This window comes from Adiantum capillus-veneris, chromosome 6, assembly GCF_014529385.1.
Source record: "Adiantum capillus-veneris isolate H3 chromosome 6, ASM1452938v2, whole genome shotgun sequence".
NCBI classification, from domain to species: Eukaryota; Viridiplantae; Streptophyta; class Polypodiopsida; order Polypodiales; family Pteridaceae; genus Adiantum; species Adiantum capillus-veneris.
This window is the reverse complement of record NC_140936.1, coordinates 129,255,523-129,270,054: the sequence shown is the minus strand read 5'-3', so window position 1 is coordinate 129,270,054 and position 14,532 is coordinate 129,255,523. Positions and strand designations below refer to the sequence as shown.

The 14,532-nt window shown below is 42.2% G+C and overlaps 1 protein-coding gene across 3 annotated transcripts in view; it reads right to left on the bottom strand.

Moving 5' to 3' along the window:
- Positions 1-14,532, bottom strand: part of LOC147456266 (uncharacterized) — a 25,519-nt gene extending 10,987 nt beyond the window's left edge. The window contains exons 1-3 of one of the 3 annotated variants that reach the window (XM_086514784.1): positions 14,366-14,532; positions 11,472-14,271; positions 2,557-2,923 (exon numbers count right to left, since the gene is read on the bottom strand). In XM_086514784.1, the coding sequence (XP_086370910.1) occupies positions 2,868-2,923; positions 11,472-14,271; positions 14,366-14,449 (2,940 nt within the window). In that variant the 5' untranslated portion in view covers positions 14,450-14,532 and the 3' untranslated portion in view covers positions 2,557-2,867. Of the gene's footprint in view, positions 1-2,556; positions 2,924-10,367; positions 11,063-11,471; positions 14,272-14,365 lie in introns of those variants that run through there. The other 2 variants (XM_086514783.1, XM_086514786.1) reach the window with 2 other exon arrangements.

Below are 14,532 nucleotides of genomic sequence, written 5' to 3'. Positions count from 1 at the left end.
GGATTGCTTCATTATTTTTAGACATGATTGCCTTTTTTTTTGGAGGTAATTTGTGACAAATTACATGGTAAGCACCCAGAAACGGATCTCAATTGTCAAACAGAAATAAAGATTAGGCAATGGTGAATAATCTAATCAAAATAGATATGGGGGAATTTTGGGAGTTTTTTAGATTTGAGGGGTATTTTGGGAATCTCCACTAATTAGAGGGTATTTCCGTAATTTTCCCTTTCTTCTAAAATCCATCGCAACAACTACCAAAAAATCTAATAAAACCCACCTTTCCAACAATTGCAATTTGCACCAATTCAGCTTCTCTTTTATCCCATATTCTGTTGCGTTGCTATGGAAATAATGCCAACAACATAACAGTGTTTTTTGGCACTAAAGTTTTGTTCACACGTGCTACAAAGTGGAGCTCCAAGCTGAAGGACTCTCGCGTATGCAAAAGTTATGCTCACAACAATGTTAGACAGTGGCAAAATCTGAATCTACTTCCCTTCTAGGAAAAAAAAACCCATAATTGCCTAGGGTGGGGCAACCGTCTGCTCTCTTGTATGTGAATTATGAGCACTTGCTCACACAAACATTCTCCTGCTCTAGACTCTGTCTCGAAGGTGATTCACGTTTACTCATTCATTTCCCAGATCACAAGCATCAAGGCTTACGACGTCATAAAGGAGAGGGGGTGGGGTGGGGGGGATATATCGAGAGTGAGAGAGTTGACCTTGGCGTTGCACCTGCATGTTTATACCCGTGAGCCTCTACATTTATGCCCTAATTGTAAGAAGGAGTGTGAGCATTGCTTGAGATTGAGTGTCTCAAAATGAGAGAATGAGAGAGAGAGAGAGAGAGAGAGAGAGAGAGAGAGAGAGCTGAAAGGGAAGCAGGGTGCGGATGTGCAATCACATGTAGTTGGCAAAGCACAAGTCATTAACAAGCCCATGCTCCAAGATGTCGTCTCTTGGAGAACACTGATTGCAAGGTATGCTCAAGATGGGCCTTTGACACATCCCGTTGCTACGTGTTGTGAGCATGAGAGATGTCTACCTTCATGTAAGTGTTACTAGATTCATATTACTCTGTGTCTATTGTAGATTTGTAGTTATAATGTACGTTCAAAGTGATAGGCTTCAACAGGTAGTGAACAAGCATGCAAAAGGCCAAATGTGATTGTCAGATTTTGATAGTGCTTCACTTATCGCTTAGAGATTCAAGTAGATTTTAGGAGTAGGTGTGTGTGTGTGTGTGTGTTGGTTTAGTGTGGGGGGGAAAGTCATTTGGTGACGACTCGATGTTAGCTGGTGTATGAGCAAGTCAGAAGGCCCTTCTCATAACACGTTTGTCTGAATGCCTTCATCCTCATTGGGATCATGTGTGTGTCATGGAGAGATGTATGAAGATAGCCACACACATATGTACTGTTGGTAAATGCGACCGAGAGAAAACGACAATTTGAATCAAATGTTTTTGTATCAAGGACAATTCAGCTGGTCGTGCAAAGGGGGAAGGAGAAGAGAAAGAAGCAAAAAAGGTTTAATGTAGTAGCAGTAATACTAAGGGACCTCAATGATCTATGTAAGGAGAAAAAGACAATTTGTATCAAATGTTTTTGTATGGACACAATGCATGATAACAAGAAAGGAAGATGTACACATTAACACCCCCCCCCCCCCCCCCCCTCTCTCTCTCACACACACATAACAGGTCTTGAGTTCAACTCTCCTCGTCGGCTAGATCTTTAAGGTCTCTTGGGATAGTTTCCTACGACGCTGAAACTCTCTTCTTCTTCTTCTTCTCCTCTCTCTCTCTCTCTCTCTCTCTCTCTCCCTCCAAAGACGAAGTGGGACATACTGACATTTGAGCATGGGTAAACAAGCATCGGTAGGTTGGTGGTGATAGTGTCCATCGCGGGCGCACGTGTGTGTGTGTGTGTGTGTGTGTGTGTGTGTGTGTGTGTCATGGGGAGATGTATAAAGATACACACACAGACAGACACATGTAACGATGGTAAGAGCGAGCGAAACCCACCGAAAGGCGGGTCACGCGAGCTAGTAGTTACTATACCAAAGGACATTTCAATATGTAGGTGTTTCCATGCTTTCACGCATTTTGTATCTTAGGCATGCCACATGAGAGGGGTGTGAGATACCATGTGCAATCATTTCTCAATATTTTTAAGATGGGAAGCTACGTAACTTGAGATGATGTATGTAACTTGCATATATCACGTCCTTTGCATAAGCTATTCCATTTGAAGGGTTGCAACTAGGCTAACGAACTAATCAATGCATCCCAAGAGACCAAATACGAGATGCAAGCCTAGGTGATTGCAGTTGGAGAGAGGTTCTTGCTTTGCATTTGATCAAAACAGCCCAAAAACTTTCTCCAGCTTCCTCTGTTAAACATACCAATAAACCATGCTATGTATGGAGCTTATTGAAAACATCCCAAAAGCTTTCTCAAGCTTCCTCTATTAAACATATCAATAATAAACCATGTTAGGTATGGAGCTCATTGAAAACTTCTTGTGCTCTAAACTTATCCTACATCTGGCATACATATCAGAGACTACATCTAGAGTGAAAACCTCCCTCCATATTTGTTGAACCCAATAAAATGCTTGTTGGTCTTGCATAATGCCACGTCTTCAAAATGCAAGCATAAGCACCCAGCCGAATACTTGTTGGTCTTGGATAATGCCACATGTCTTCAAAATGTGAGCATAAGTGCTTATGCTTGGATAAGTGCTTATGCTCGGATAGGAGCCTGCACTTTGCGTCTAGTACAAATATTCCAATGATTCCTTACCGTGTAGGTGTTGGACATATCCTCCAATCAATGCACTCAAAGAGAGTTCATTTGTGTCACAAATTAAGCCCACTAAACAACTTTGTCTGCAATGAGGAAGACCGAATGATGGCTGGAAGTTGAGACAATGAAAGACATTCAAAGCTTGAAAACAAAGGACAAAGCATGGAAGAAGCTGTTAGAGAACATGTACAAAATATCAGACATACAAAAGAAACAATAAAACTTTTGAATTACAATAGATTTGAGAGAGAGAGAGAGAGAGAGAGAGAGAGAGAGAGAGACCTTTTTGGTTGAAGAATTTATTTGCAAGTATCATTGCAGTTTCCAAGTCCATTGCCATATTGTGGTGCACGTGCATAAGAGCAGGTAGATGCAATGGAAGGAGAGGAAAACCCAAAAGAAGATGAGGAATGACACTGAGTCATTGCTGCTATTACACGTTGTCAATGGAATGGACAACATAATTTACGAAATCCATAATAATTAATAGATTAGGTGTAAGCTAAATTTTCAACAGTGAAAACGAGAGAAAAGACTAAAGAAATAATTAAAAAAATACAATGAGTAGAAAACGAGGGAAAAGCTTCAAAAAATTAAAAGTAGTACTAAAGAAATAATTACAAAACAATGCAATGAGTAGAAAAAGAGGGAAAGCTTCAAAAAATTAAAAGTAGTATTAAAGGTGGTGAAAAATTAGAGAGAGAGTTGCAAAGGGGATAACCTATAATATCGAGTACTTTTTTGAACGTTTGAATATTCATGCACGCAGTAATGGTAATACCCGTGGCAATACTCGCGGTAATAATTGGCACCCATAGAAAGAGACAAAGCAAAGTATGCTGTGTTTTTTGGGCAAAACTTGTTGCTATCACCCCTGTTGCAGCATTCATCTCCATCTCTCCCCCCCCCCCCCCCCCCCCCCCCAATTCTCTCTCTTTCACACACACACACACACACACACACACACAACTTTTTTTTTTTGCTCATAACTTGACTATCTAGACTCCAATTGCAGATTCGAACGACTGGCATGAACCATAACCTTTGGGGTTGAGAATTTATCTAGCTACTCACATAATACCCACCATGCGTGAAGCTGATAATTCACATCCACACGACGAACATTTTCCCCTTCATGTGATTGAACTCTAGAATGGCTCTAATTTGATCATCGAACGTGGCACGCAATAGTAACTCTCTTTCATAAACACCTGGCCTATCGAAAGGTACAAAATCTTGCCAAGAGAAAGCTTCCAACACAAAGAAACGAGCCATTGTGGGGTTGATAGCCTCTTTCAGCTATAGAAGTCATAAGTTCTCACACACAATCAATGTTTGTTCTAATGGCGAGATTGACCAAAAGACGACAAAGAGGAATTCTTGGCAAGAGATGATTGTATGGCGCAATATATGCATCAATCCACCCTGAGGAAATTTGACTATCAACCACTGATCCAAAGATATCACTCAATGGGTCATTACTGGTATTTTGTGGCTCTATGATTGTGAAAGTGGTTGCAGCTATCGATGGATCTATGTGTGAAACCGTCCCCACAGACACAACAACCATAGATGTCATTGCAAGGAAGGAACCGCTTTCTTGAGTCATGTTGACTGGGATTTCTTCATGATGGTCGACTCCTTTTGATTGGTTTCTCAAAAGAACTGGCAATTATTTAAACAATGAAAGTGGAAATGATGGAGTGAGAGAGAGAGATAATGACTGAAGGTGGTGTGTGAAGTAGAGGTGGATGAAAGAGTGGCCAAAGAGGAAAAAATAGAGGGGTAGAATAGATGATTGAGGAAAAGAGTGATATAAAGTGGGTGGGAGAGATAAGAAGACAGGAATGGGAGGGAGGGTAGGAAGGGAGGGGAAGAGGGATAAAAGGTAATGCAAGAGAGGGATAGAGAGTAATGGAAGGGAGGGTAGAATGGATGATTGAGAGAAAGAGTGATATAAAGTGGGTGGGATGGTGGACGAGATGAAAAGAGAGGAGAAGAAAGATATAGGGTAATGGGAGGGAAGGTGGAAGGGAGGGATAGTGAGAGTGAGAGAGGCTTTATTGTGTGTGTGAGAGAGAGAGAGAGAGAGAGAGAGAGAGAGAGAGAGAGCACTGCTTGAGTGAGAGTGCGAGAGTGAGAGTGAGAAAGCACACCGCTTGATTGAGAGTGTGAAAGTGAGAGAGAAAAAGAAAGAAGGGGATGATGACCTCTTTTATGGTGTGGGGTGCCCCTAGCAGTCCTTTGACCAAGGCAAGTCCACATGGACTACTCCCATGGACTGTGGGATACCCGCAATCCACAGAGCTACCACATAGGTCGATGCTACCCCCGTAGAATTCCATGAATACAATTTACATCCTTGTGTTATACACCGAGAGAGAGAGAGAGAGAGAGAGAGAGAGAGAGAGAGAGAGAGAGAGAGAGAGAGAGAGAGAGAGAGGAGGGTAGGTGAGAGAGAGATAGAGGGGGTGGAGAGAGGAGGGGGGGAGGAGGGATACACACACACACACACACACACACACACACACACACACACACACACACATATATATTATATGTATATATATATATATATATATATATATAGAGAGAGAGAGAGAGAGAGAGAGAGAGAGAGAGAGAGGTGGAGGGGGGAGAGAGAGAAGCAGGGTGCAGAGGGAGAGAGAAGGGGGTGGGATAGTAGATTAGTGAGGTAATGAAAAAAGGAAGAGAGAGTGAGTGTGGGTTCGAAGGGATAGAGAGAGAAGGAGGGGGCGGGAGGAGGGAGATAGAGGGATCGAGAGAGAGAGAGAGAGAGAGAGAGAGAGAGAGAGAGAGAGAGAGAGAGAGAGAGAGGGTTAGGATAGTAGATTGATGAGGAAGGGGAATGAGGAAGAGGGAGAGAGTGGGTTGGAGGGGATAGATAGAGAGGGGGCAGGTTGGATGGAGGGAGTGGATGAAGGGTGGTAAAGAGAGTAGGGAGGGATATAGAGAAAGGGGGTTGTAGGAGGGTAGAGAGAGTGAGAGCACTGGGGGAAGCGGAGTGAGAGATGAAGTGGGGGGGGGGGGGGGGGGGGGGGGGGGGGGGAGAGAGAGAGAGAGAGAGAGAGAGAGAGAGAGAGAGAAGTTTGAAATGAAGTGGAGAGAGAAACATGCTTATAAGGGAATTTTATTTTTTTCAAAAAGTAATATTTTAAAAAATAATTAATATGTCTTTTTTTGGGCAAAACTCACAATTTGTGAATGTAATGTGTTAAAATCAAAAAATTACAGATAGACCTCAAACTTGTGTCGAGCCTTGAGGGACATCGTATTACAACAATACGGTATCAAGCCTCATATAGAGGCGCCCCATAACCCAACTTCGTGTCAGCTCAAGCCTGTCAGTATAAGGTGGCCCAAACCCACTCATTCAAGTCCTTTTTTAAAACCATAGGCCACAATTGATTCTTTGCTTTCTTGTATGATCTGTGTGAAACTAGCAATTACATGAACCATAGGCCACAGTTGATTCTTTGCTTTCTTGTATGATCTATGTGAAACTAGCAATTACATGAGAATTCTCAAACACCCAACAATTTCTAGCCTTCCATATTTGCTTAAAGTAGTAGAATCTAACTATGTATGTGCAAACCAACAGAACTTGGCTTTTCCTCACCCTCCTTCTTAGGAACATATTGTTCTTGAAGAATCCTATTCCCCAGGTCCTTTGAACCTAGTTGCAAATTTTTCCTACAAGACCGCTAATAGCTGAGTACTCCTTGAACAGGTGAGAAATGTCCCCACATGCCATTTTGCTGAACGAATGTGAGGAACAATGGTGCGCTTCACAGACAACACAATCAATGCATGAGCCTGCGCATCCTTTACATCCCAACGAGCTTTTTCTGCCATACGCAAAACAACTCTAATAGAAGCAATCCTTGCAGCAAGACCTGCAACATCCTCAACATCGCCTACATCCTCAGAACCAGGATGTACATCAATGCCCTACACAATATTCTAGACGCCCTTTGACACAAGAACATGTTGCGTCATGTAAGTCCACATAGGGTAATTGTCCCCAGCCAACCTGTCCTCAACAACAAACATCTTGAACACATCTGTGTTGTTGTTAGCCATGGAAAATGCCTTCACCTGATGTGAAAACTGCCCGAAATCATGAGAAACTGAGTGAGACCAACACGTGCTATACAACACAACCCGCAGTAGACTGTATGGGACCTGTTATGTAGTATTTGGTACTGACAGAAATTTTGTACAAAATGACAAAATTGCTTGTGCAGATCCGGATGTAGTGGAAAGAGAGGCCGAAATGAACCCGAATCAAAAATATGAGCAGATTAAGCTCTCTGAGCTCCCCCAAAATTTTTGTCGACCTGCGAACGCTTGCCAAAGCTCACAGAACTCGGATAAAGTGAGCAAGTGTGTGTTGGAGCTGCTGACGACTAAGCCCAGGAGGATGTAACCTGCTTTGATACCAATTGTTGGAATTAGGGTTGCAGAGAAACGCCCACATTTTGGAGAAGACGAAGGAAGCTCAAGGCACACAATAGAGAGTGTGTTACTTAGTGTGCAATGGAAAGATTGATAGCCCTAGAGCACGGGGGAAAAAACCTCCTAAAGAGGGAAAAAATGCCTCGGTGGTCCTAGTGTGTTCAGACACATCACTACCACATGTATATGGTGACAAAACCATCCAATAAGATTCATGCACATTATGCGGGCAGCATAGCTAGGGGCTTGACATGTGTCCTTTATGCCTCTTGTTGAAAGGGGGTGACCTTGAGTATGTGTGTGTGTGTGTGTGTGTTTTCTCTCTCCTTTCCCTACAATTAGGGCTTGCCCCCTCATTTGTTGACATCATGTTGACTTGAAGCACCTCAAGCACCTTAGTCACTAAGCACCTCAAGCTCAACCGTAGCTTGCCTAAGGTCTAAAGTGCCTAAAGGTCCCGGGTCTAAGACTTTTAACACTAACCTATGGAGGTCTTTAATGAAGTTAACCCCAAGGTCTTTTAAGCTCCATTATATGCACATTGCTTGGTAGACCATTTCCTTTTGGACCCCCATTGAGATGTAGCCATCTCTCCTTTTGGTCCCATGGTGAGATAGGTCTAATAGCACTCCTTTTGGTCCCGTGCTGAGATAGATCTAATAGCATTCCTTTTGGTCCCGTGCTGAGATATGTCATATCTATATTATAACTCTTGTTCCCATTCATCTTCCCATATTGAATGATCAATTTAATATGAGAAAATCAATTGAGATATTAGATTTTATGACACTCTCTCTCTCCCTCTCTCTAGATAGTTACATTTCTTAGGCGTAGAGTGTGATATCTTTAGCCATTGCTTAGAGGAATGTTCTTGAAAACTAATTTATTTTTCAAAAGTATGCCTATATAATGAGGTAGAAGACATAATTTCCACTATGTCTTCTTCCTTATTAGAGAGTGTAAAAGTCGTCAAATATTACTAAGTTTATATCAAAATTTTTCATGTGTTTCAATTTGAGCATTGGGATTGGTCCATTGTTTAAAGAACACCTCTCTTGTAGCATTTGACCTGTTGGCCTTCTTGCTATAACATTTGGGGTTACTTACCTGCTTGCAATTTAACATAGGGTAAAGGGGCCAATAAGGAACCACCCCCCAAAAGGAAGATGGCTCCACCCCCAAAAGAGAGACAAAAAAAAAGGAATATGCTTGGAATCTTGCTTAGGTGTCCACATCCGACTTGCTAAAAAGTGTACGACTATTAGAGCTTGAGTGTCTCTGTTTTCTAAAAAGCCCTCAGAATTACGCTTTTTCAAATAGAGTGCTGAGGCAAAATCAAAAAAATATCAATCTTGATATCATCTAATGCGTCTTTTCATGAGGAATTGAATGCACTCTTCAAATTTCAAATCTGGCCGGATATGAAAAATCCCCCCCAAAAATACTATTTTTTTCTTACATGGCCTTATATTGTCCCCTTTACCCTAGCCAACTCCGGCCTCCATCACCTAGGAATGGCTAACCACTCTCGAGTCTTTATTTCTTGTTGGTGGCATGCTCGTGCGGCCTCATTCTTCATCAATATCTCACTTGCTAACTTCTTATATGATTCAACAACCTTATGATCTCATAATGTGATCACACTAAGGTAAGACCCCACCTTTGCTATTTTCTTCTCTAGTTTCTCCGTTTGCACGAGTCTAAGGCTGGGTTTAGACTGAACCGGCGGAAGAAACAAGGCTTCCGAAATGTGACGCCGCCTAGTGTGAATAGTGTGGAGGAGAAAAAGTGAAAAAGTGAAGGGGGCTAAGAGAGGCCATCAACTCTTCCGAGGAGGGGGGGGGGGGGGGGGGGGGGGGGGGGGGGGGAGGGGTTCGGAAGGAAAATGGAGGGCTTGACGGAAGAGTGCATCAACTCCAACCAATGAAATTTCGCCATGAAGGATCGACACCCCTTTGTATTTTTCTTCCGTCGCCTAGTCTGAACCCACCCTAAAATAGTAGCCTTTTGGAAATTTTTTAACTTTGGCTTAATAGATGCCCTACGGCGTTGATTTAGTGCTCACATTTCCTGCTTTTGAGACTAGCAGTACTCGGAATAAGCATTTTTCTCAAAGCTTAGAAAACCTTCTCTTGGAAATTTTGAAAGGTAATGTTTGAAAGTTTTTACACTAAACTTATCTAGATTTTGTAGGTTTTTTACACCCTCTGCAATAAAATTGGAAGGTTAAGCTCCTAATTTTGTACCTAGATCTAGGTATTGTTCAAGCATGTAAATTGCACTGTAAATTTTTTGGTTCAAAATGAAAAATCGTGGGTTGAATTTCACAGGAACTTAATCCTCAAGGGAAATAATTTGGCATTTTACTCTAAATCTCGCTAAATACCTTAGATTTGGGCACAAGCTTGATTCTCATTAATTTGAGTCCCAATGCTCACATATCTCAAATTTTATTGATTGAAAATGAAAAGTGAAGGTTGCATGTTCATTGGACCTTTATTTTCAGGGTTGAAAACGGGCCATTTTAGTAATGAATCCTTCAGTATGGGGTACCCAATCCTAGAAAATGGGAAAATAGCTCATTAGTTGGAGCTAGAAAGGTTGAGAAAGGGTCATTTTTTAAAAAGGCCCATTTTAGTAATAAATCCCTACAAATACCTTAGACTTTAGCACAAGCCCGGCTGTCTCATTAGTTCGAGTCTTGATGATCACATATCCCAGTTTCTTTTGTAAATTTTGCGATTGATGGTTTGGTTTTGAGTTGTTTAGTTTGACCTTGGAAATCAAGGCCAAGAAATCGATGGTTTTTCGAGTAAAAGTTTGTGGGCGGTAAAGCTGGTAATTTTTGTGCAACAATTTTTTCACTATTTACAATTCACATTTAAACCATCTTTGGATAGTGCTAAGCAAAATTAATTGTTTAAAAGTCCTTGGGTTTTATAAGACTATGTGAACAAGTTTTTTTTATACAATGCTAATAGAGAAAATGGATATATGTAGGCTAGGATTGATTGGGAGAATGAGTTTTGTATGCCAAACTTGACTCACACTAAGAACTAGCACAGGAGAAAAAGTTGTGATCAACTACTCGAAAAGCATTAATAAGGAAACACAACCATGTGGAGAATTCTAGAGAGATATGAACTACATTTGAAGGCTTTCGTACTAAATTCCTCGAAACGGTGTAGGTTTCTTGATCTTCTAATATATATTTATAGGTAAAATTTCAAAATGTTGTAGGTGGGAATACATCGAGCCTAGGCATTTTTTTCCGAGCACAAGATTTAGTATCCTCTTTGATCTTTTTGTCACGTACCTCTATTGCTGCCTTTCTTCACTATAGTTACCAGTGACCATATCTTCATCCATAGAGACTCCTTATTTCAGGTATGGAAACCTGTAATTGAGAGACAATGTACTTAGGAAACCATGAGTGAGTCGAGGAATGCCTTTATTTGTGGCATAGATGGGCGTTTATTTGGCCTCTCTTCAGTGCATGCCACAGCCATTTGCAATAGAAGCATGGCTTGTGACTCATGTTCTATTATTTTTGTCCCTAAGGTAGAGGTATGTAGGAAAGGTGCAAGTATAATCCTCTCTAAATCTACACGATTATGTGACGGTAACAACTTGTATTTCACCCATTCATGAAGGCTCCCTCCATGAAGTAGCTCATGAGTCTGCTCCATACCCGTTAGCATCTCTAAGATGACTATTCCAAAGCTGTAGATGTCCACCTTGGTTGTGATTTTTGTTGTATATGCAAACTCTGACACATAGAATTTGCAAAGACATATGTTAATCACAACCAATCATAATATGAAACATATCTTTATTTGTGTGTTTTAAATACACAATGTTTTCATAAAGAGTTTGCATGTCGATGGCATTGCAATCTAGCGTGCCTCATTGAAGAATCTTTTTGCATTTATGGGGACTATGCCTATGATCATACCTAGTCTGGAAGCAACTTGACGATCAACATAAGAGAAGGTGTGCCTATTAAATTAGCACTAGAATCATTTTGTGAAATGTTGCATCTGAATTAATTTCGCATCTTGTTCATATGCATTGCATTCTTGTTGACTATGCCCACCATGAATCATAACTAGCAAAACAATGTGTGTGTATGATATGTAAAAGCACAGTTTAGGCAGTCACATTTGAACACAACATACCTGGTGCCATGTAGCCGATGGACCCTTTGAAGTTGGAAGTCATGGAGACACCACCTGTGTTACTCTTTGCAAGTTTTGCCAGCCCAAAGTCTGCTAGATGTGCCTCAAGCTCAGAGTCAAGAAGTATGTTGCCAGGTTTTACATCCCCGTGGATGATAGGCAGAGCATCATGCTCATGATGCAAGTAGGCCAAGGCATTTGCAACGCCTTGCGTTACCTTGAGTATCGTTTCCCACCTCAGCCTTCTAACTTCTTCGTGATTAGTAGCTTGACGTAGATATTGTTCCAAACTTCCATTTGGCATAAATTGCAACACCAATGCATTTACTTCAAGGTTGAGGACACATCCCAAAACCTTCACCAAGTTTCTATGCCTTAGTTTACTCACGATGTGCACCTCTTGTAGCAATGCTTCCCGGGAGCATGCGATGTCATGCTTGAACTTCTTCACAGCAACCACTTCCCCATTCGGGAGTACTCCCTTGTACACTACACCAATTGCACCCTCCCCTAGCAAGTTCTGCTCTGAGTAGCCTTGTGTTGATTCCCAGAGTCCCTCAGTTGAGAAGTGCCTCATTTCTACCAAGCTTTTGATTGTTTGATCTACTTCATGAGCTGGATGGCTATTTCTCAAGTATCTATGGCAGCAAATTGGCGATAGAATGGTCGATAGTACAACCAGTGATATGGTGAGGGCAATCAAAATCCTTGCCTTCAACCCTAAATGAGCTTGTCGATTGTGGGAAATACAAAGCTTATGTACAATTGGACCACACAATCTAGGATTACCTTGAAACCAACTTGCATTAAGGTTTTTGAAAACACCGGAGAGGGGAATGGGACCCTCAAAATTGTTGAACGAAATATTGAGAAATTGTAGGTGCTGTAAGAGTCCTAAAGTTGATGGTAACAAACCTGTCAGCTCATTGCTAGAAAGATTCAATGATATTAGTTCTGATTTGTTGTTAAAATGTAGGTGAAACTCTCCTGTGAGATTGTTACCAGAGACATCGAGATAATTAAGGCTCATAGAGTCACCAAGATTCTCCGGTAGGGTGCCCACAAACCTATTATGGGACAAATCAATATTCTCCACCATCATCAGCTGTCCAAACCAAGGTGGGAGATTTCCAGAGAGGTAGTTGTGAGAAACCTTCAGAGACAGTACGTTTTCGAACACATTGCGAAGGTTGTTTGGTAGGGTGCCATTGAGATGGTTGAAGGATAAATCTACTCTGAGCAAGCTGCCTAAACCCATAAAATCTGGAATTGGGCCTTGTAGCAAATTGTGGTTGAGATATAAGTTCTGTAAGTGTAGAAGCCTTCCCAATTTGCTAGAAAGATGCCCAGCTAGCTGATTGTGTGACAAATCAAGTTCCCCTAAATGACTACAATTGGAAAGGGAGTCCCAAGGTACATCACTTGAGAGCTGATTGTCTCCAAGATTTAGGCTCTGTAGTCCTTGCAGTTGGCCAACAAGCTCTGGTGGAATTCTGCCACCGATGTGATTTGAAAACATAGATAACTCAATCAGACTGGTAGCATTGCTCAAACTTAGATCAGGGGATGTAGCTTGAAAACCCGCAAGGCGATTTCCGCCCAGGTCTAGTATATGTAGATTCTTTAAGTTGATGATCGTGCTTGGCAGAAAACCGTTCAACTGATTGTAGGTGAGTTCGAGTGTCGCAAGCTGTGTGCAATTGCCAAGGGATTTGGGGATGATTCCATTGAGGTTGTTTTGCGAAAGTAAAAGAAACTGAAGATGAGCCAACTGGCCTAGCTCTCTAGGGATGGAACCTGAGAGCTGGTTTGTGTCGAGTTCCAGATCAACAAGGCTAGTGCAATTACCCAAGCTGCGAGGGATGATGCCTATGAGGTTGTTCTGATACAACCATAGGCCTGTAAGACTGGTTAAATTTCCCAGTTCTTTTGGGATTCCACTTGTTAGCTGGTTTGCATGCAAGTCTAGCTCTATGAAGTTCTTGCACATGCCCAAACTAGCTGGAATAGCTCCCACCAGCCTGTTTCCATCTAGCGATAGCATTTGAAGCTTTCCCAAAAACCCGATCTCATTGGGGATGTGGCTTGAGAGCTGGTTTCTACTGAGTTCCAGATCAACAAGGCTCGTGCAATTACCCAAGCTGCGAGGGATGATGCCTGAGAGATTGTTCTCCAGCAAAACCAGTTTTTGTAGTCTAGGAAGATGATGCCCAGCTTGAGATGAGCTCAGAAGAGGGGGGATGGAACCACTCAGACGATTTGCAGATAGACTTAGTGTGAGGAGGGACGTGGAATTTGTGAAGAGTGCAGGAGGAATGCCACCACTGAGGTTGTTAAGATAGAGAAGAAGATGCTGAAGAGCGGAAAGAGAGCCAAGGGACGGTGGAATAGGACCTGTGAGGCTGTTGTTGCTGAGATCCAGAAGCTGGAGAGGGGAGCAGCGAGACAGCTCTGCGGGAATGCCTCCCGTGAGAAGGTTCGAGGAGAGATTGAGGGTGGACAAGAACGTGAGGTTGCCAAGATGCGGGGGTAGGGAGCCTGCTAACCCGGAGGTGGGCAGGCTGATGGAGGTGATGTGGGATTGCCCAGAGACATAACTGCAGGTCACTCCTCTCCATGAAGAGACATTATTGCAAATGCTGTGCAAATTACTCTCATTCCAAGCTCGAAGAAGCGCCTGTGATGCAGCAGAATTTGCGAGGCGAGCCTTCAACTCCAGAAGAGCATACAACTCAGGAGAGGGAATGGCAGCAGCGGATGTATTCCATGTGCCGCTGCTGCTATCGGCACAGATTACAACCTGCAAGATCGGACATTTTAAGTTCAAGAGAGAATTGATGTAATAGCTGATTATTGAAACATGAGATCTTTCCCTTGATAGATCATAATTATACCTGACACAAGAGCAGTAAGCAATGAACGAGTAAAAGGATGATCATGGCTGTAGCTGCTAATGGTATAATGATGTTGTTGGCCATGGCACTGCGATTGAAATAATCAGATCAAAGAGCTGCAATTTGTACTTGCAGCTTTAATGGAAAGGGCACCAGCAGTGACTGTG